Raw genomic sequence first — 22,866 nt, 5'->3', positions numbered from 1 at the left:
TTGATTCAAAAATTTTCAAAGTTTATGAACCTAAAAGTGTAAGCACCATGTTATCTTGTCATATACAGTAATAGAGAAATTAATGTTAATCAATGAATTTAGGAGAAAAGATAATCATATGGGGAAAAAAGCAAAATTATTTTATTTTGAGATAATTCATTCTCAAAAAACAACAAAATAGCTTAAAACTATTTAAAATAATAATAAATATATATAAAAATTTTATTTTTTTGTACATGCCAACAAAAAGATAAAATACTGTAGAATTCTTATCCAATGCAATTAGGATAGTATTTGTTGAAATAATTTAAAAAAATAGTTGAAGTAGAGAGTCATAACACATAAAGTAACAAACATCTAATTTTACTTGACATTTATAATTGTTTGTTGATTTTTTTGGTGTAGGGTTATAACCTTGCCTTTCAGGTATAGGTTCACGGATCGAAGTTCCACATCCTCATTAACACCCATTATATGTGGTCTATGATTGTCAGTTTTTATTTCTTTCAAAAGGAGTAAAAAGATTAAAGAATTTATGAAGCAATCTGACCAAAAAACCTTTAGATTTTTATTACTTTTCCAATAACCAAAATGTTACTGTAGCTTTGCCCAACTACAATTTAATGACATTTAAAAAATGTCATTGAATTGTCCCAAGGCAATCAACTTGGTTAATATAAACAAAGACTGTCCCTTGTTTTCACAATCATATCCATTGTTATGTAATATTTAATTGGATTATAAAATTACACTAACTACAGAAACTAGCTTAAACAGGTTTGGGAAACACAATTACTTTTGATGAGTATACATCTAGCTGATGGGGGCGCAGAAATATCCAGGTATATTAGAGAGTAACCCATTGGTCCAGAGCACGGATGCTTTGCAGAGGGAATGGAGAGTTTTAGTTAATGCAGGGAGTTGGGTAAGGGTACTCATCTAATGAATGTTATAGTTTACTTAGGAATAAATTTAACAATAGATATTTAGGGCATATATGCTTAAAACTGCAAAAACAAATTAAGACACATCAAAAATATTTGAGCCAATGCCAAGATATTCTTAGTCCTTAGAATTACTCAGTCTCATAAAGGTGTCAGCTTTCTCTACATTAATCTATAGATGTGATGGAATGTCAATCAAAATCCAAATGACCTTTTATTTTCAAACTGACAGAATCATTAAAAAATATTTTCCCAAAGAATAAAAAATTCAAGAAGAGTCAGGGATATTCTGAAGGTGTGTAATAAAAAGAGCTTTTTTATTAATATATTCTAAAACCTATCATAAAGCTACAGTAATGAAATCATAGTAGTTATGGTGGAGCTTTTTTATTAATATATCCTAAGACCTATCATAAAGCTACAGTAATGAAATCATAGTAGTTATGGTGCAGAAAGGAAAAGTTAGATTAACGGCTTTCTATCCAGAACTCAAAAAAGAAAAAACCTATATATTAATAAGAATTTAGTGTATTTGATAAGGAGGCATTTAACTGGAGAGCAAATAGATTCTTTAATCTACAGTGTTGAGACAACTGGCCAGTTGCTTGAAAAAAAAAAGTAAGTTGCTTTCAAATACTTCATTCATTACACCATAAAAAATTTCACAAGAGTCAAAAATGTAAAGATGATAAATGAAGCCATAAAGTAGTAGAAGAAAATATGTCTGAACAATTTCATAATCTTTGGGTGAAAAAGATATTTCATTACATGAAACTCAGAAACCATAAAGAAGAAAAGTGGTTAGATTTCACTACATTAAGAAGTTCTGTTCAGCTAAGCAGAAATAGGCCAACAATGTAACAAACATAAAAAAGATCCAACAACAGAGGACAAAACGTAAATTTCACACATATGACAAAATGTTAATACCACTAAAATAGAATGAGCTCTTAGAAACAACAACAACAACAACAACAAATAAAACAGAAAAATAGATGAAATGTAGCAGGGAATTTGTAAAGAAGAAATATAAAGAGGCAATATACATGTCAAAAGGAAATATAAATATAGAATTTTAAAAAATACCCATCAGGTTGCCAAAGCTGAAAAAAAAAAGGATGTCCAGTTCTTTTTTTTTTAAAGATTTTATTTATTTGACAGAGAGACACAGCGAGAGGGAGCACAAGCAGGGGGAGTGGGAGAGGGAGAAGCAGGCCTCCTGTGGAGTGGGGAACCCAGCACGGGGCTCAATCCCAGGACCCTGGGATCATGACCTGAGCCGAAGGCAGATGCTTAACGACTGAGTCACCCAGGCGCCCCGATGTCCAGTTCTTTTAAAAAAAGATTTATTTATTTATTTGAGAGAGAGAGAGTGCACACACACACGCACACACACACACACAAACACATGCATGGGGGGGCAGGGTGGAGGGAGAAGGAGAGAGAATCTCAAGGAGACTCCCTGCTGAGTGCAGAGCCCAACACGGGGCTCAATCTCATGACCCTGAGACCATGACCTGAACCTAAATCAAGAGTCTGAAACTTAACTGACTGAGCCATCCAGGCTCCCCAGAGATGTCCAGTTTTAGCATGAGAAACCAGACATGCTCATTCTCCACTAGTGGGAATGTAAATATTTACAGATGCTTTGGAAACTGGTAACAAAATTTTAAATGAACATACTTTTTATATTAAGGATATATGCACTTGAAGAATGTGGAAATTTGAAAAAATTATAGAAATACATGTACAGCACCCCAATGTTTATAGCAGCAATGTCCACAATAGCCAAACTATGGAAGGAGCCAAGATGTCCATCAATGGATGAATGGATAAAGAAGATGTGGTAAATATATAAAATGGAATATTATGCAGCCATCAAAAAAACAAAATCTTGCCATTTGCAATGCCATGGATGGAACCAGAGGGTGTTATGCTAAGCGAAATAAGTCAATCAGAGAAAGACATGTATCATATGATCTCACTGATATGAGGAATTCTTAATCTCAGGAAATAAACTGAGGGTTGCTGGAGAGGTGGGGGGTGGGAGGGATGGGGTGGCTGGGTGATAGACATTGGGGAGGGTATGTGCTATGGTGAACACTGTGAATTGTGTAAGATTGTGAATCACAGACCTGTACCTCTGAAACAAATAATACATTATATGTTAAAAAAAGAAAAAAAAAAAGAAGATAGTAGGAAGGGAAAAATGAAGGGGGGGAAATCACAGGGGAAGACGAACCATGAGAGACTATGGACTCAGAGAAACAAACTGAGGGTTCTAGAGGGGAGGGGGGTAGGGGGATGGGTTAGCCTGGTGATGGGTATTAAAGAGGGCACATTCTGCATGGGGCACTGGGTGTTATACGCAAACAATGAATCATGGAACACTACATCAAAAACTAATGATGTATGTATGGTGATTAACATAACATAATAAAATAAAATAAATTAAAAAAAAGAAATACATGTACACAAAGATGCTCACTGTAGAATGCAAACAGTAAGAAACAGAAATCAATATATAACCAGTTGAATAAATTACAGTGCATCCATATATTAGATTGCTACAAGCTATTTAGAAGGAGACATTTTTATATTTACTGACATGAAAAGATTTCCTTTATATACTACTGTGCAAAAAAGCAGGTTGCAAAACAATATGTACAGAATTATTACTTTTATGTAAAAGTATATATCTAGGTAGATGATATAAATATATTTTATGTGTAAACTGAATGTCTTTGGGTGGTAGGATTAGTGGATTACTTTAAATTTTACTTTATATATTTCCATACTATTTGATTTTTCTGAATGTTTTATTTTTATTTACAGAAAAATATGTAAAATTTTCAATTTAAGTCAGAGTGAGGAAGAATTATTTCATTGAATTCACTTTATTTAGTTATAATAAAAGCTAACCTTGTACACTAAGATATGATTTATATTAATCAACAAACTTGTTTTGGCCAAATTATACAGAGTTAGAAGGAAAAATTCTTATTTTGCTTCTTATATGGTAAATAGAATTATATTTCTACCTATGTCTGAATCTAAATATGCTAAATAAATTAAAAAGTTAAGGCTCGATAATTCAAGTCCCAGAATTCTGTTTTGAAGAGAAATACAACATAAGGGAGATGAGTTTGGGCTAAAAGTAAGATAAATTCCAATTCAAAATGACTTATACAAGGAAGGAATTTACTACATTCTTAGAAATCAGTATGAAAGGTAGACTCCAAGTCTGGCTGAATGTTGTGGCCCAGTACCATCATCACAAACTCATGTCATTTCCATATCTCAATTATTTCATTATCTTCAGGCCTAGCTTCAAAATTGGGTCTCCTCCTGGTTCTAAGACAGCTGCCAGTAATCACGACAGCACATGCTTTCTTGGTGGTGTCTATCAGGAGAGAAGGAGTAAAACTTTTCTCCCAAATATAAAATATAAACCCTTCCCTTCAGTCTTACTGGGTCAATTTAGGTCACATCGTCACCCATGAACCAGGGGTCTTTCCAGCACCGTGTCATTTCTGATGGGCTTGCACTAATCTGCATCTATTCCTGAAGCTGGGGATGAGGGAAAAATGATCTGAAACAAAACTAAACTAAACTAAACTAATTCTGTTTGGAAATGGGGAATGAATAACAGGTATATAACCAAGTGCCCACAACATAGGGTATGTAGATTTTTTTAATATTTATAAGGCACAATTGAAAGTTTCATTTGAATCATCTCAATTGGCTGCTTATATTGATTAAAATCAATGGGTAATTCTGCAGATTATCCACATTACTTTAGTAATATGAGTTTGCTGTCATGGAACAAGTGAAAATTTTCATCCAACTTAGCATAAATGTCTCATATTGCTGTTGTCCCCAAAGATCCCAAAGGCATTTCAAGTAGGCAGATAAATTTGGTGTAAATAAAATTTAAAAAAATACACACTGCACTCTCTAAATATCTTTGTTGCTATTTTATCTGTAGAAAATCTTATGATTTTTTAAATCCTAGGACCGAATTATTTTTGTTCTAAAAATGTAGCTCAATGAGAAAAATAATACGGAGTAATAGATTGTGCTAGAAACAAAAGAATATGCCAAAGGATAGTGATTAGAGAAAGCCTAATATGAAAGCATTTGGATAAGTACCCAACAGAAATACAGAGTGCTAACTATGAGTTGAGAAGGAAATGTTGTAGATCATAAATCTCCCTAAATTTTGGTGCATACAATATGTATAATGTTGAATTTCCAACGTCATTTATTGCTAGCTCATAAGGAAGTAAACATACACTTAATTTGGCATAATATTTAATTCATGCTGCAGCAAACTTCTATTTCTTTAGTGAAAGGTGGTGAGAGCAAATGACTAACTTACACTCCTCTGTAAGAGCTCAACACAGCCTTCTGACTCAAATCCTAATTGAATATTGACTAAAAGATAGCTTTGAGCCCTCAGCACACAGAAATTAAAGGAAAATATGAAAAGCTCATTGGACTAAATAGCAGATCCACAATTGTTTAGAACTGCTGCTTTGGGGAGATAGGGTGGGTAGGGAATGTACTTTTGATTAATTAAAACAACTACAAATTTTAACCTATGTGTGTTCACTTTGAAGGTCTATATGCTGAATCATAATACACAGCAGTATATAGGCTGCCTGTAAAAACTAGATAGTAGAAATCCTTTTCTTTTCTCCCTCACCAGGCAAACAGAAAGGGTAGCAAATGATGTGGAGCCATTGTCAAAGCTCATAGGAAGTTGTTTCTAACTTGGTCATGGAAAAATGCTAGAGCAAATCATGCCCTTTGCAAATAAGACATTCCACTTGTATTGACAATATTCTTTGGAAATTCTGAAGCCTCAAAATGCCTTATAGGAAAACACATCACTTTAAGACAAGGTCAAGGCCAATCACTCCCCATCTGGCAATCAGCCAGATGTCTGCATCATCTTTGATAGGCCATATGCCTCAGTTCAGTGCTATTTCCACTGGAACTGCTAGGAGGACAAATCATTTTCAGAGGCTCCTGACTGCCTACAAAATAAAGGACAACGGACCAAGTCCAATAGCATTCAATATTTACCACTACCTGGTCCCAAACAACTTTTCTGATTTTATGCCTTGTGAGTGCCCTTTGTTCTGGCTTTGTGGGGCTTCTGAGACTTTGCTCATGCTGTCCCTAGAATACATACTCTCCTGCCTCCCCATGCCGTTCCTCAGCTACAATGCAGCCCTCCTCCAGGACGCTGGCTGTGACCCTCTGGCAACTGATGAGGTGTTTTGAAGCCTTTGAGATGGTCATGACCTGGTGACCCAAGAATACCTGAATCTTATATTAGACCAAAGTCACCTATCTTCTCAGGAGAACTATACACACAGCTAACAATGTCAAATAAAAAACAAATTCCCTCTTTATTATTAAAATCTTGGAAGATGAGACTCCAGCATGAAACCTTTCTCTACCTCCTATGTCCACATGCAAATCTTATCATCCCTATGAACAGATAAAAAAAAGATGATGGTACCCAAGAACATGCAAGAAGAGAGATTATTGGAAACCGTATGCTTCCCTTTCAATGGGAGAGACTCTGATGACTAATAAACGTAATCCAATAACTTTTCTCAAACATTGCCACTAAGATCAGAATATTCCCACTTGAGGAGTGAGGAAGGACAGAGAGTACGAATGTTCTTTATCCCCTGATTGCCTATGCAAACCTAGGTTAGGCTTTAGGATGGAATCATATGGTGGGAAGGACAAATCCAAGATTCTCTTCTAGTCTGTTTAGGTACTCTTTGAAATTTTCTCTCCAGAAAAGCCACAAGCCCAGGCCCCCTCCTCTGTCCTTCTGTGGGCTTGATCTGAACCTGGGCTTACTGTGGGGCTCATGCCCTCTTGGGGCCAGATTAAGCTCCATTTGAATCCTCAAGGTCAGCTGGAATCTATAATGGAATCACATGTACATTTTCTGAAATTATAGCAGGTTTACTATGATCTCTGTCCAACAGTCATTATGTTCCTCATAATGTTATGCAAAAGTGCTTTGGCACCTGTATAGGAAGGTATTAGAATATTGGTCACTAAAATTAAATATAATTTAAAGGGCAGGCAATTTTGTTTCACATATTATGACAAATACATAAAAATTACTCTGATAAAATGAAGGCAGTAATCAACAATCGTTCTAAGGAAATGCTTTTGAACTAGTGATTCAAGACACTTCCACATACAGGCATTAATTTTCTGAGATTTTCTGCAAACTTCCCCATAAGACTATAAGATGATCTGTGCTGGATAAAATGTTCAAGCCTAATTGGTGGCCTTTTCTCACAGTGTGAAGACATTTATACTCTTCCTTTCTCCCTTCTCCATGCTTTCTACATGCCTTCCTTGGATTAGTCTTCTTAAAATATTACAATGGTCATGTTTCAGCTCTGCTTAGAATTCTTCAGTGGTTCTTCACTGCCTATAAAATCACCCCTGTGCATGGCAAAGGAAGCCACCAACAAAATAAAAAGGCAACCTACTGAATGGGAGAAGATATTCACAAATGATGTATCTGATAAAAGGTTAATATCTAAAATATATAAAGAACTTAAGCAACTCAAAACCAAAAAAAAAAAAAAAATCCAATTTAAAAAATGGGCAGAGGATCTGAATAGACATTTTTCCAAAGAAGACACATAGATGGCCAACAGACACACAGAAAGATGCTCAGCATCACTAATTATCAGGGAAATGCAAATCAAAACCACAAATGAGTTATCACCTCACATCAGTCAGAAAGCCTAGTATCAAAAAGACAAGAAATAACAAGTGTTGGCAAAGATGTAGAGAAGGAACACTCATGCACTGTGGGTAGGAATGTAAATAGATGCAATCATGTGGAAAACAGAATAGAGGTTCCTCAAAAAACTAAAAATAAAACTACCATATAATCTAGTAATTCCACTACTGAGTATTTATCCAAAGACTCTGAAAACACTAATTTGAAAAGACATATGCACCCCATGTTCACTGCAGCATTATTTATAATAGTCAAGATATGAAAGCAACCTGAGCGCCCATCCATAAATGAATGGATTAAAAAATGTGGTATGTATGTATATATATGCAATACGATACTACTCAGCCATAAAAAAGAATGAGATTTTGCCATTTGCAAGACCATGGATAGACCTACAAGGTATTATGCTAAGTGAAATCAGTCAAAGCAGAGGAAGACAAATACCACATGATTTCACTTAAATATGGAATCTAAAAAATAAAACAAACAGAAAACAGAAACATACTCATAAATACAGAGAATAAACTGGTGCCAGAGGGGAAGGGTTTTGGGGATGGGCAAAGTAGATGAAGGGGATTAAAAGGTACAAATTTTCAGTTATAAAATAAGTCAAGAAGATGAAAAGTACAGCATAGGGGAATGAATGAATGAATAATAAAGCCCCCACTCCCCCAATGCCTGTACTCTGGTGTTGAAGGACATCCACAATCATGACCAAACCTTTATTCTTATTTCTTTTATCTCCAATATTGGAACCTTATTCAGTCATATTTGGTCAGAGGTCCTCAAACTTGCTTTGCATTACCTCATCTCTGACTACTTGGAAGTATCTTTCTTTCCCTCCAAAATATATCACATCACTGTCCTTTGATCTTCTCAGTCAGCTGGAGGCTTAATTCAAATGCCACTTCCTCCATTAAGCCTGGACAAAGGCTATTTTATCTGTGAAGTGACTAGAGTCTTGAAACTTCCCAGGAACCTAAAGAAATGTCTGAGTCCTTAAATAAAATGTATTGTCTCCAATACGTAAAACTAAAAATGAAAAATCAAAATGAAAAAATGTTCAGGTAAATGACTTCCAAACATATGCCAGCTTTATTAATTGTTAAATACAGTACTCCTATCACTACTTTTGAAAACAATTGGTGTGGTTGGTTTTTCAGTTTACAAGGATTCCTATAAATGCACCATGATTCCTAAGAAGTCACAGTCATTTATTTAAAAAGTTATATAGACAAATAGTTTTAAAAGCAAGATTGAAAAAATTCTTTCCTTTTTAACAATACAAAAAAAAGTGTACATGAGGTATATTTTAATAAGTTTGCTATGAGGTGAGATGGGCCTTCCTAAGTCTGCAATGGCCTCAGTCATACTAAGCATGAACCCAAGACTGACAGCACAGTGGTGAAAGCCCTAGGTGCATTCAGGAAGCCAAGGGTGGTATCCTATACTTCTGCCCAGCCAGTGGGACCTCTCCACACCACACATTGCCTGCCACAAAACAAGGACTTAGAATACGTGCCTCACTGCTCAAAAAGGTTTTAAAGAAGAAATGAGACCATCTCAGTGAACACGCTATTAATGGTAAGGAGTATTTATTATTGTTCTCTAAATAATCATGAATTCAATAATCATGAGTTCTACATCAACAATGTATTGAGTACCTACAGGAGTATACACTATCTACTAGACACCAGAGGATAATAAATGAAATCATCTCTGTAGTGTCAGGAGAGAACAACAGACATACACTGAAGTAAAGTGTGTTCAATCCTCCAATTTATTTAGTAGAGCATATGGCTTAGAGGGCAGGCTAGAGTCAGAGCACCTGGGCCCCAACCCCTCTCTACCACTTGCGAAGTGTATGACGTAAGACAAGTATCTTAACTGTTTTGCCTCTTGGTTTTCTTATCTATAGGATTGAGATGATTAATACTTATCTTACAGAGTTACTTAAAGATTAAGGGAGATAAGGCTTATAAATTGATATAGCAGTGATAACAGACAATAAACATCCTGTAAATAGTCATTACTTATTCCTGTTCTTTATAATGACTGGCATCCACCTAGGAGAGGGATAGCAGGCAAGGGTGGGGAGGACTTTTCAAGCAGGAGGAGCAGCATGTGTAAAGACACTGAGGCACAAGAGAGCATGCAATAGTACAGGGATGCTAAGTGGTTTAATAGGCTAAAGCCAACGGTGGGTGCAGAATTGTAGGAGTAGAGCCTGGCTAGGGAGAGAGAATCCATTTAGTCCATGCAAATGAGTTTAGAGTGTATCCTGTGTAAGAAACAGAAAGCTACTGAAGAATTCTGAGCAGAGAAAGTCCTGATTGAGTCTATGCTGCAGAATGATCACCCTGGTATCTGAATGGACTGTGGGCAAAAAAGGAGACAGAGAGAACAGTTAAAAGGTTATTGCAAAAGTCCACACAAGCAATCATGAGGACCCAAAACAGGGCATCAGTAATGAAGATGAAGAAGAGGAGAAAGAGGTGAAAACTTGCTAAAGAGGAATATCAACAGGATGTGTGCAGCCTTTGGTGGCGAGGATGAGCAACAGTGAAGATCTGAAGTTGAGTTGTGCACTACTGTCTTGAACAGCTTGGTTATATAGTAGCACCATTAGGATATTCACTGAATTAGAAAATAAAGGGGAAAGAGACTAGGTGAGAAATTCTGTTGTTGGGTGGTCTGAAGACATCCCATGGGAGATATCATGAAAGTCCATGTTCTTCCAAGTATAGTCTGTAGACCTGTGCCATCTATGAACTGCTGGTTATTGGTCCTTAACCAAGATAAAATGTTAGTACCAGAAATTACATCAACTTCATTACTAAGGTGTTCAATTCAGCTGACAATTTTTTTTTTTTTTTTTTTTTTTGTAGCAAGACTTTCTTAAAGAAAGCAGGGAGTTAACTTACATACTAGGGCAAGTTCCTTATTTCATTGTAAACCCTTGATGAAGCGTTCACTGACTTGTACCAGTCTGAGACCACACTTTGAGCAGCCCTGATATATAGGTTTGAAAGGCTGGTGAGAGAACCATGCTAGAGCCAAAGATCTAAGAATGGGAAGAACAGGGATGTTAGTAGCTAAAGCCATCATTAATGGTGAAGTGGCCCAGAGAGATGACATGGAGGAGAGGGCTATAGTAGTTTGATAGGACTGCCATAAAAAGTATCACAAACTAGGTGGCTTAAACAGAAATTTGTTGTCTCACAGATCTGGAGGCTAGAAATTGAAGATCAAAGTGTCTACAGGGTTGGCACCTTCTGAGGTTATAAGGAAAAATATATTCCATGCCTCTCCCCTACCTTCTGGTGATTTTCTGGCAATCCTTGCTGTTCTTTGCTTGTACAGGCATTACTTTAATCTCCACCTTCCTCTTCACATAGTGTTTTGTCTGTGTGTGTGTGTCCCTATGTTGAAATTTCCCCTTTTAGTAAAGACATCAGTCATAATGGGTTAGGACCTTGAAGGACCTCATCTTAACCAATAACATCCTCAAAGACCTTATTTCCAAATAAGGTCACATTCTGAGGTACTGAGGATTAGGACTTCGACATGAATTTTTGGTGGCGGGGTGGGACACAAGCAACCCATAACAAGGGCCAAGGATAGAGACCTAAAACATACCAATATTTAGACTGAGACACTCACTACATCCTGCCTTACACTATAAGCTACATTCTATATTGGTGCATCTCATCTTCTTAACCAGATTGGTAGGTTCTTAGAGATCAGGAAGGCTGCCTAAAATGTCTTTGCATATTTTGCCTCCAGGATTTACTGAGTTTCTTGTATGTGGAAGTGGCTCAAAACAATGTTGTTTGATGATGTATAACAAACAAAAATTGAATATGGAAGAGCCCTCAAGAAATGTTTTGAACACAGTATGTTATGACACGCTGCCTTATAGACAACAGTTGCTGTACTTGTCAGAAAAATCACCAAAGTCGATGTTCAAGATATATTTTAACTCATTTGCTTAAACAACTCTATGCCTACCATCCACACCAAAAGGCTGTTTTTCTGCATGGGCAACAGAAGGCACAATTATTTGCAGAATTTTCAATGTTTTTCCTTTGCTTTCTTAAGTGGCACAGTAGATTCTCTGTACCACTCTGCATGTTTGCCAAAATCCCATTGTCTTTTTCAAAGCACTAGAGCCCCTGAAGGGTCTGTAGCTTAGCATGTGCTCCTGGAACACTTAGGGATTAAAAAAAAAAAGTTAACCCCACAGTATCTCATAACTTTCCTACTGCACGGCAGTGATGGTGAAAAATACCACATGACAGGTTGATATCTTCCTCCTATAGGGGCTGCTGAGAGGATGTCAATACATTGTCAGATTATTCCATTTCTCTCAATTTTAGAAGAGTGGTCAGGAGCTTGGAACACTTGGAGGCTTGATAATTCAATTTATTTTTCAAAATTCTCCTGCTTGTTAAAATGAAAAGAATGGCTTAGCAAAGATAATTTTCCCCTTGATTAGTGAAAGGCATTAGAAAAATCCATTCCCAAGCAGTTTTACTTTTTTAAGGATACTTTACACCCATCCCATTCTTATTACTGTATCCAATATACAACAGTGCAATGGTTATTATTTGTATTCTAACTATACTCAGAAAAGACTTCAGACAGCTTACAGTGAGAGAGAAAATAGTCCCCAAATCCCATAATAGAAGTAGAGAAAAGCATATCTATGTCTAAACACGTACAACTATAGATTCTATTATATAATTTTGGTAACACTGAGACTGATAATATTTCAAACAGCCTAACTTTCACTAACATGCTGTTGACTGCCCATTCTTTGTTTTTGTTTTTTTTTCCTTCAGAAAGGGCTAAATCAAATAAAACTTACTAAAGAACATATACCCAATATGGAGATTCAGTTCTCATTTTGGCTCTTTCTGACTTAATGGTTGGCCATGTAAACGTGTCCTACAGTGACTGAAGTTCAACTGGGATTCAGCCATTTCAAGAAATGCATAATTGCTTATTGTCTTTAAAAGAAGATGCTTCTCTATAATATCTCAAGATGTGTCCATTGTTGGTATAAACAAGCTAAGCTGGGAAGTAATCAATGGTATGTTTCTGCTACATAAATTATTTTGAAACCATTTAGTAATTGGTATGTTCTTCACGTTTTCCACGGAGAAGCTTTTATAAAAGTAAACAAGTTGTGTACCTAAAATAGAGGCTGACTGTATTTAAGACTCTTTCACTTCCTCTCTTTAGAAGCTTCCTAGGAAAGAAAACATCAGTGTGGAATTTCAAGTCCAAATGTTTACAAGTACCTACTTTGTGCCAAGCACTGTTTTCAGAAAATGGGGAATCAAAGAGTAATAAATGTGGTCCCTGTCTTTGGGGTACTTACAGTCTAGTGGGAGAGAGGCATAAACATATAAGGTAATTTAAAAATAATATACAGGGAGTGAAGTGGAAATAGACTAGGGAGCTGAGAAAGCATTTAGATTTGGGTAAGGTTTCCAGTAAGAGATAACACCTGAGTTAATTAAAGGATGAACAAGAGCAAATCAGGTGAAGAAAGGTGAGATGTTCTAAAATAAGGAACAGCATGAGCAAAGATATTGTAGTTTGAAATAGTATGGGGGCATTTGGTGGACAAAAATGCAGGAATTACTGTTACTGACAACATTTGCTCAAGATTTACTCCATATTGAGGACTTGTTAAGCAGTTAACATGCTTTTTTTTTTTTTTCTTGTAATCCTCAACATTATTTTCCCCCACTTTACAGACTTAAAGAGACTGGATAATGTACCCAAGGTCACATAGTCACCAGGTCACAAAACTGACCCGGGACTTGAATCGGAGACTGGTGACCTACAGAGTTAGTGAAGTGTTTCAATAAAAGAGGAATAGGGATGCACTGTACCCTCAACCCTGACTACTCTGTAGATGATGCTACGATAGTAACCATTGCCTTCCAGGTCTGCTTATCATGTCAATAATGATAATGATCACAATGATGACAGAAATATGAATATAAGGTTTGCTATGATCAGTACTTTGCATATATTAACTTTCTCAGTCCCTTTACAGATAAAAATAACACAACGTTGCACATATCAACAATAATAAGAACTAACACTTAAACAGCACTTACCACATGCCAGGCATTGTTCTAAAAGCTTTAGTGTATTATCTCACTTAATTTTCATAAGAATCCAAAGATGAAGGTACCACTACTCTCCCCATTTTATCAATGAGTAAACTGAGTCACACAGAGGTTAAATAAGTTGCCCAAAATCGCAGAGGCAGTTTGGGGTACAGCCAGGGAACAAACCCAGGCATTCAAGTTTCTGAGTCTATGTTCTTAACTACTGTTCTTCATTGTCATGTCAAGTGCGATGACCAGACTTCGAACCATTTGCAGACTTCATCCTCCCTTCCTTACCTGCTAATATCAGAGAATTCTATCACATGCTTGGACTGATACATTAAAAAAAAAAATAGCAAGGTAATTCTGATCATCAGCTCTCCGATTCTGCAGAAACTATAAATCTGATCCTACTAAGGAAACTGTTGCCAGAGACAGGGAACACAGAGTTCCAAATTTTCAGATCCTTTTCTTGGATGTGCTACAGTGGCCAGGGTCAGACCATTAGTATCTGTGCAACAATAGCAAGAATAGATGATGTTGGCAAGAACCAGATAGCTGGTGTCCTACCATCCAGATGTATATGGTATCCATCTTAGAACAAAAATAATTTGTTAAAGGTGATCAATATTTCATTATTTAACTGATGGCTTGGTAGTCTTATTTCTATTGCTTTTTGAAAACTCATAAAAGAACAAACTCAGGCTCAGCTTCATCTTCCACTAACACATCCAGTTATAAGAGAAGCCAGAAATACACATTTTTTTGGTTAAGTTCATGGTTTTAAATGTTGATAGCTAATTCAAAAAACTGAAAAATGCATTGTAGACAAAACAAAATACACTTGTGGGTCATTTTAGCCCACAGGTCACAATTTACAAGCTCTCATATAGTTTGGAGTCTTATAAACTTTTAAGATCTCACCTCCTCATCTGAATATTTAGTTGGACAAAGTGAACTCTAACTTGATTTCTGCTTCAGATTCTTTGAAGACACTGCCTTATATTGTAATGTAAAAATATCACAAATAGAAGATTGAAGGAAATGTTAAGTCTTGATAATGAGGAGCTGCATTGCCCAGCAAGAACTATCAACTGTTATTTGGAGCGGGCACATTAGAGATAATCTGAAGCTTCCCCATCCCCCTCTTCATATGAGAGATGAAGAAATTATCCAGAGATAGAAGTGGACTTGCCTATAAGCAGTGGCTTAGTAGTGGTAGTGACTAATCTCAAACACAGTTTGAAGTTTGATGTATATATCCTTTCTATTCATCTTTCTTCATTCTGTCAAGAAAGTCATTTGAACCCCTAGATCCAGCCATGCCTGTAGTCACCCAGCACTGAATGCTTTTCTCTTACACACCAATAAATCTTTCCTTTCCCCTTTGTTCTCCTTTTGATTTAGCCAGCTGAGTTGGGTTTTTCTAACTTGGAACTAAATGATTGGACTAACAATGTCCCACAAACAACGGCTCTTTTCCATATTACTGCTACCTCAGGCTCTTCTCCAGACTGGAATACATGTCTTCCTCTAGGCTGATACAAATCATACAAATTCTTTAAGACCTAATCCTAGTCTACTTCCTCCATGGAGATTTTCCCTACTATTATATCCAATTCTGTGTGTATGCATGTACACACTCACTCTCTCTTTCCCTACACTTTAGTACTTGTAATCAGCATCTTACAATTAAACACTTTCTTATTCTCAACTTATTTGACATGTGTATATGTTATCTTCCAAACTAGAACATAAGTTCCTCGAATCAGGAACATATCTCACAGGTATCTTCTGGTTCTGCTACCAAGCCTGGGAGAGAGAGTGCTTGATGCAAGAAGTAACTAGTCATCTATTTAAAACTTAGTTCAGAGTTAGGAGAACTCTCTTAATCATTCCAGCTTAAGTTGTATAGACACCTGACCCCAAATCACAAACACTGATTATATTTTAATGCAAGAGCCAATGACTGTATATGAAATTTGCTTTTGTAGGAGAAAGATCTATGAATCATTTGACTTTTACCACTATACACAGTACAATTCTTCAGGAATGAAGGATTTAATTTCCTTTGTTCTTCAGTCCAGTTTTAGGGAAGCATGAGGCTATTCCAAGAATGTAATGAGGCAAGAGCCCTCTCATACTATTTTTTTTTCTGTTAGTCTGCATCTTCAGAATTTCTCTGCTAATACTAGTGCAAAACAGTTCCTGCCCATTGCACCAAGGAGATTGGAAGGAAAATGCCAAAAAGCATATATAAAGATTTCAATTCTTTTTCTGATGAAGAGAGGAACAATTCTTTTTGAAGGAATCCTGGCTTAATAGCCATTTCATTCTCTCAAAAGGTTAGAGCATGTATTTTTTAAAATCCAAATCATATGTGGCATTGACAAGGTGACTCTTAAGAATTTTGAATAGTAGAGCTAACCCAAATGCCTCAAAACCTATCTGAATGGATGAGCCCCTATTATGGATTTAAAATATATACATACACTCATGCACATATATAGTTAGCTAAGACTAGGTCTTAAATTTTAGGAAAGGTAAGGGCTTTTGAGCCATGACCAACTCACAAAGTCAAATAAGTAAATGAATAAAGACAGAATTTTTATGGCTAACAGTGACTCAACATTAGCCATAATTTCATGGCAAGCTATGGGATGAATCACATAGAAATGAGTAGTTTGATCTTACAACACATTTGGTCTACTCATAAAGTCCTCTTGAATGAAATAGGAGTTCATATAAAATAAGCATGATTTTAGGATTGCCCCTTTCCATCATTACATACACACACACATTGATATACAGGTACACAAACGTATATATGCACTCATATTCATTCATAATCCAGACATTACAATTCCTAACCAATTAAAAGATTGGTCATGTCAATCTACATATTACACAGAACTGTTTACAGTGCCTGCTTTTACATTCCCTCAGTAACATCTATAAGTAGCTAGTTCACTTGAGGTAGCCACTCATCACCATTACTACATAATTTAGAAACATATGGCACAGCTTTGCCATGCCAACTTCTAGGTATTCACTTTACCATTATGACAAAAGAGGACAAATAAAAAGCACAGAATAGTTTTTCAAATTGTCATTTATGAACAGCTGAAACATACACTGTGATAGTCAGAAGGATAGATTTTTGTTTTGGTCATTAATTATCACTACTAGCATGTTATATTTAGATTCACGGTAGTACAAGAAAAGTGTACCTATAAATCACAAAATACGTTTTAACATAGTCTGTTTAAAGTCCGTTCTTTTAACTGGGGAGATTATTGGAATGACCAGACACTCTTTTCCCCAGGAAAAGTGAAATCAAGATAATTAACTAACAAAATGATCTAGGAATGGTATCTTCTCCCTCTGCTCCTTTCCAGTTGTTCTTCCTGGCTAAAATACTTTTTTTTTTTTTTGATCTTCCGCTCAAACTACATAGAAAGCCTGGCAAGTCTGGTGTTCTGATTTACCAGCCAATCGCTCATCTCTTTCCTTCATACTTTTAATGAGGTTAATAAATGTCCATTTTGCCCGTGTTATTTGATAGGTGTCCAAAGGATCTCTCTCAACTCAAATAGAAGGAACCCTGGGCTTAGAAAAAAAAAAAAAAAAAGTACACCTGACATGTCAGGATTCTATTTTTCACTCTAGAATATTTCTGGCCAGTGTTGCATAGTAAAAAGACAGGATTTGAAATCAGAATAACCCATGCCTCAGTTTCCACTCGTTCTCCTATCTATGTAGTGCTTTAGGCAAATTATAAAACCTCTGAGTCTCCATTTCCTAAAAATGAAGATGGTAATTCCTACATTGTTAGAGTTAGGAGAATTTAAAGTGATCAAAGAACAAAAAAAAAGAAAAGTAAAAACTAAGGAAATTTCTAAACTACCTATTTTTGTTAATTATGTATCAATATTGGTTCTTTAGCTATAACAGATGTGCCATACTATTGTAAGATATTAATAGGGGGAAACTGGGGCTGGAGTATAGGGAACTCTCTGTACTATTTGCTCAATTTTTCAGTAAATCTAAAACTCTTCTAAAAAATAAATCCTATTTTTAAAAAATGATCTAAATGAAGTGCCTTGCACATGGTAGGTTCTTGAAAAATTACAGCCAGTGTTAGGATATAGACTATTTGGTTTCATAAACTGTCTTATTCTCTGTACAATATGATCTTTTCTTCTCCGGCTCTGTTGGGGTATAACGGACATACAAGATTGTTTAAGTTTAAGGTGAACAGCATGATGATTTGACTATATGATTCTCTTCCCCAATTCAGCAACTTTTTCATAGGCAGTCTTCTCTGGCTCTATTCCCTTCTTCCACATCATTTTTCCTATTTCTAATTCATCCATTTCTATTGTACTATAAATTCATATGTACTTTACAACAAGTTTATATTTCTCCAAGACTAATTTTGGCTTATCAATCTTATTTGTTGGCCTTAAATTTTACCACAATGCTTATGCAAACATTTATTACTTTCAATGACTGCCCACTAAAAAAAATACATCAAAGTTCCAAGCTTTCTAAAACATTCTCTTCCAGAAAGACACTAAAAACTTAAAGATACAGAAATGGAAAAGCTTGTTTTCTTTTGTAATAAGGAAATAGATATTCAGCTTCCCAGGATAGCTAACAGCCCTGAGGCAGCTTTGCTGGAATATGCATTTAGCCCTAGTTTGCTGTAATAACTAAAAATAGGTTGACCAAATGCCCTGTTATCAATCTGTCCTGTCTCTTTGATGTTAAGGTCATGTGTAAAAAGAACCCACTTGCCCCTCAAAATCACAGCTTTGAATTGATTCAGGTAAAACATGCAACCAGACCAGAAAAACTTAGCCTCATGATGATCTTTTCAGGTGACTGAAGTTTCTTTTTAGAAGAAATGGGCCACTGTGAGAACGGATTTCTTTCCCCAATCTAGTGCTGAATTTTAGCCTCTATTTAAAAGACAGAGCTCTAGAGCCTTTTGACTGATAAAGCAAAGTTTGTTTTATATTTTCTCTTTAAATCACAATAGTTTTCATTGCCAAGGGAATAGGACATCTTTGGTTGGTGCTGTTATTAATGGGATAGATTTTGAAGATGACATTTCCCCTGCTATAAAGACACAATTATCATAATAATTCCAAGCTGAAACTTGAAATATCAGGCCCTGTACCTGAACCCAACACCCAACCTTAATAGAAAATCCAAAAACTTTTATTGTTCTGAGGATACTTTTGTCTACTGTAGTCCACAATAGAGGCTGAAAAAGCAAGGGGCCACAGATGAGGGGTAGAGAGCAGAGTGTGTAGCCCACCTGCTATTCCCCAACCAGGAAATGAGTTGTATTTTTAATAAAACTGATAACCAAGCTTGTGATAGCTGAAATAAATCATCAGCGCTGGGTGGTGTGTGTACATATATAAGCAAAACAAACAGAGAAATCTGTGCTAATTTAAGATAAGGGTGGATAAATACAGGAAACCCTAACACGCTACTACAGCAACATGGAATTCAGTCTCAAGTGACAGCAACCAAGAAATTCACTCTTTTAAGAAACCGTCCCTCTGGGGGCTTCACCGGCTATGCTTTCAAAATGGAATTGACAAATTCACTTAAAAGAAACAACGAAATGCGGATTTTCTTCACTAACTCCCTCCAACCTCCAACCGGGGACCTGACCTCTTCTCTTCTGGTCCCACCATAGCCCCTTATCCTGCAGTAACCTTCCCTCTCCTTTCTCTGGCTGGGAAACAGCTGATAGAAATAGGCACTTTTTTTCGTATCAGAAGCAGCCCGGAGCCGCCTCAGCCTTGCCCCAGCCTCAGACACAAAAAGCTTTTGATGCTCGTAATTGCGAAGCTTTTTGCAGCTGCACTTTATCAAGCCCAAAGCGGCTTGGCTTGAGGGCCTCGGAGAGCCAGAAGGTGGCGGCGAAGTCACCTTGGGAAGAGAAGAGGGTCAAAGGGAGGAAGGTAGAGGAGCTAACCCTGGTAGAAGGACCAGAGGGCGTGCCCCGGCTCTGGGGTCACTGAGGAAGGGGCAGAGGGTGTGGGGGTAACATCAGCCAGAGGGGGAAGCGGTGCCCGAGGACCCTTAGACTACCCTAGTCGGGATCAGCTGACCCCGACGAGGGGAGGAGGGTGCCCTTCGCCGTGTGACTGGAAGCTTCGCCTCCGGGACTTGCTTTGTCCCGCCTGCCCCTGCGGCTCTCTCGGCTAGGCGAACCAAGCGCGACTCGGAGGCGCTCTTCTCGCTCTACACGGGTGCCCCCACCTGCCGGGTGCCCCCGCCCGCCGAGCGCACGCCCAGGAAGGCGGGCCCAGAGCTGAGCGCAGCCGCCAAGCCGCTGGAGAGTGCCGGGAGCCCGGCAAAAGGAGCAAGGCCTCTCTGGGCGCCGCGGGCTGCAAGTCACTCCCCGAGCCTCCCGGGCCATAGAGCCGGACCTGCCCACCTAGCTCCCCAGCGCTCCCGGGTGGGGACACACGGCGCTGAGGTCCAGGCACCTCGCGGGTCCCCGGCAGCTCCAGGCGCGCTCGGAGCTGGGCCGACCCCGGCCTCGGAGAGGGGGCCTCGTAGCCCCTTCCCCAGGGCGCGGTCTACTCCTCCTCCTCCTGCTCCACCTCGCCAGCTGCGCCGCCAGCTCCCATTGTTCGCCCCACCCGCCAGGCTACGTCCCGGCGCCGCTCCCGGGGCCTCCCAGGCGCACCTACCTTCTGCTGCCGGCGAGCCATGTCGGTGGGCTGCTTGGCGTTGAAGGGATAGGCGATGCAGCGCATCACGAACACATAGAGCTGCAGCCTCTTCTTCCTCTCCTCCTCCTCCTTCTGCAGCCGCTCCAACTCCTCCTTCTCTTTCTCGCTCACCACCGACGGGCTGGGGCTGGAGGGCCGACCGCCACCGGCGCGACTGCTGGGCTGCAGCCCCCCGGCCCCGCCGCCGCTGCTTGCGCCGCTGCCCCCACCGCCGCCGGCGCCCACCCCGGCTCCGGCGCCGGCACCGCAGCCACCCCCAAGCCCGGCGCCGCTAACGCCGCCGGAGCCCTCGCTGGTGCGGCTGGGAGACAGGCGCGCGCCGGACGCGGCCGAGCCGAGAACCTCCTTGCCGCTCTCCTCCTCCACGATCTCATCCGATTCCTCTTCGCTGGACGAAGGGTCCAGCATGGTGGCGCCTGGGGAGGGGGGTGGTCCTTGGAGCCCTGGGCTAGGGGTGCAAAAGATGGGGGGCGCTGGAGGCAGCTGAGGGTCGGCTCCCCGGGATGGGCGCTTCTCCCCAAATCAGGGAGCGGGCGCTGCTGCTCAGCCTCCGCCGCCGCGACTGCTTCCTCTGCTCGGCGATAGCGAGCTGGGCTCAGACCCAGGAGTGCGAGGGGAGGAGGGGAAAGGAGAGGTGCGTCCGTGGACCCGAGGTGGGCAAGGAGGAGAATCAATTGCGAGCCCTGAGCTCGCAGCCGGATACCATCTGCAGCCGCTGAAGGAGGCGCCTCCAGAAAAGATGCCGAGTGTTGCAAGCTGTCGATGCAGCCAAGAGCCTAAGAGGCATCTTGCCGATTGGGGAGGGAGCGGCGCTTACGTGTTTATTGGCTTAACTCTCCCGTGTCCGCTGCGTAAAGGGTGGCTGCAGAAGGCTGGAGCGGGGAGAGCGTGGAGCGGTCCCAAAGTCTCAGAGCTTCAGTACCGACCCTAACACTTTCCTACCACTCCTCACCCCCTTCCCTTTGTGGATAATTTCCTTCTTGATCCCCAGTTCTCATTGCCTCGACCTCACTCACCCTCCCTCGGACAAAAAGTTCTTGGGGGAGGAAGAAATAGACAAACCAGTAATGACTTCTTGTTAGCGAAGAGTGGGCGGTCTGTTTGGAGACGCTAAATCCAGAGGTCTCGCGGAGAGGAAGTCGGTGAGATCCCATACAAGAAAGAAAGAGTTTATCTCCTTTCCCCAGCCTTCTTCACACCGGGGCTTGTGGGCAGTTGGTCTTGGCAGCCTATTTGTCCCACCTGTGTAAACTTTGATTCCAGCAATTTACATACACCCACTCATTAAAATAAAAGTGAATCAAATTTTGAATTGATTGGTGTATGGACCATGTAGCTCAACTATTTAAGTAGAAGCCCCGCCCTTCCCTACCCCGCAAAAGCTATGATGAATATTCTTCAATTCCAAGAACTGGGAACACTTTCTGCTGAGGTAAGCATACCAGAGAAAATAGAAGGGCTTCTGGTTGCTCAGCCCTTTCTCTTTTCTGGCTGCTGGAGATCTGGGTGGAGGAGTGGGGACCCTGAGATCAGACAAAGACACCCCAAGAACTCAGCGGCATCAACATCCGATATGTTGACTCTGTCTTACTGTCTTCATCCCTGCTTCTCGGTTATCTATTAATTCCAAGCGGCAGATGGTGCCTTCCTTCCCCCTGCTCCTTTTACTTAGGCCAATAAACCCGGCGGACAAGGGAGCTGGCCAGCGTGCTGAATCTAATCAGCGACCCGCAGATGGATTGAAAACAAACCAACACCCGCCACCCTTGGATCTTAGGCTAACTAGAGACCTTTCTCCAGCTCCGCCCACCCCCCATCTCCTATATTTATGCATTTTCTAATGTTCGGATTATTCCTAGATACTCATGGGAGTTATTGTAAAAGTGTAGCGTGAATTTAAAGTTTACATCACATCTGTCTTTATGTATTTTCAAATTTACCATGAGTTTTACTGCAGGTTTTGATATTCAAGTGAAGCTTTCTCACTAATTTGAGAGCTAAAAAGGGACTAAAAACAACATTTAGCTTCACATCAACTCCAACAATCCTGTTTGAGACTTTGAATTAATAATACATGTATAGCTTATGGTTGACTTCACCACCATACTCATCTCAAGGACATAACTACTGTGGTCATCACCCACATTCTGTATCAATTTAAAACAAATAATCCAGCAATGTGGAAATTATTACAGTTTTGCAGTCCTCATTTTTTAATTACTCTAAAGAAG

At 39.2% G+C, this 22,866-nt stretch overlaps 1 protein-coding gene across 7 annotated transcripts in view; it reads right to left on the bottom strand.

Moving 5' to 3' along the window:
* Window positions 1-21,043, bottom strand: part of CADPS (calcium dependent secretion activator) — a 476,998-nt gene extending 455,955 nt beyond the window's left edge. For 4 of the 7 annotated variants that reach the window (XM_034997162.1, XM_034997165.1, XM_034997166.1 and 1 more), the window contains exons 1-2: window positions 20,912-21,043; window positions 20,594-20,797 (exon numbers count right to left, since the gene is read on the bottom strand). In XM_034997162.1, the coding sequence (XP_034853053.1) occupies window positions 20,594-20,797; window positions 20,912-21,043 (336 nt within the window). Of the gene's footprint in view, window positions 1-20,593 lie in introns of all 7 variants that reach the window. The other 3 variants (XM_034997161.1, XM_034997160.1, XM_034997163.1) reach the window with 1 other exon arrangement.
* Between the last annotated feature and the right edge of the window lie 1,823 nt (window positions 21,044-22,866).

The sequence above is a fragment of the Mirounga leonina genome, unplaced genomic scaffold, assembly GCF_011800145.1.
Source record: "Mirounga leonina isolate KUSES-001 unplaced genomic scaffold, KU_Mleo_1.0 Mir_94, whole genome shotgun sequence".
Taxonomy (NCBI): domain Eukaryota; kingdom Metazoa; phylum Chordata; class Mammalia; order Carnivora; family Phocidae; genus Mirounga; species Mirounga leonina.
The sequence above is the reverse complement of the archived record's forward strand: the minus strand, read 5'-3'. Positions and strand labels throughout refer to the sequence as shown.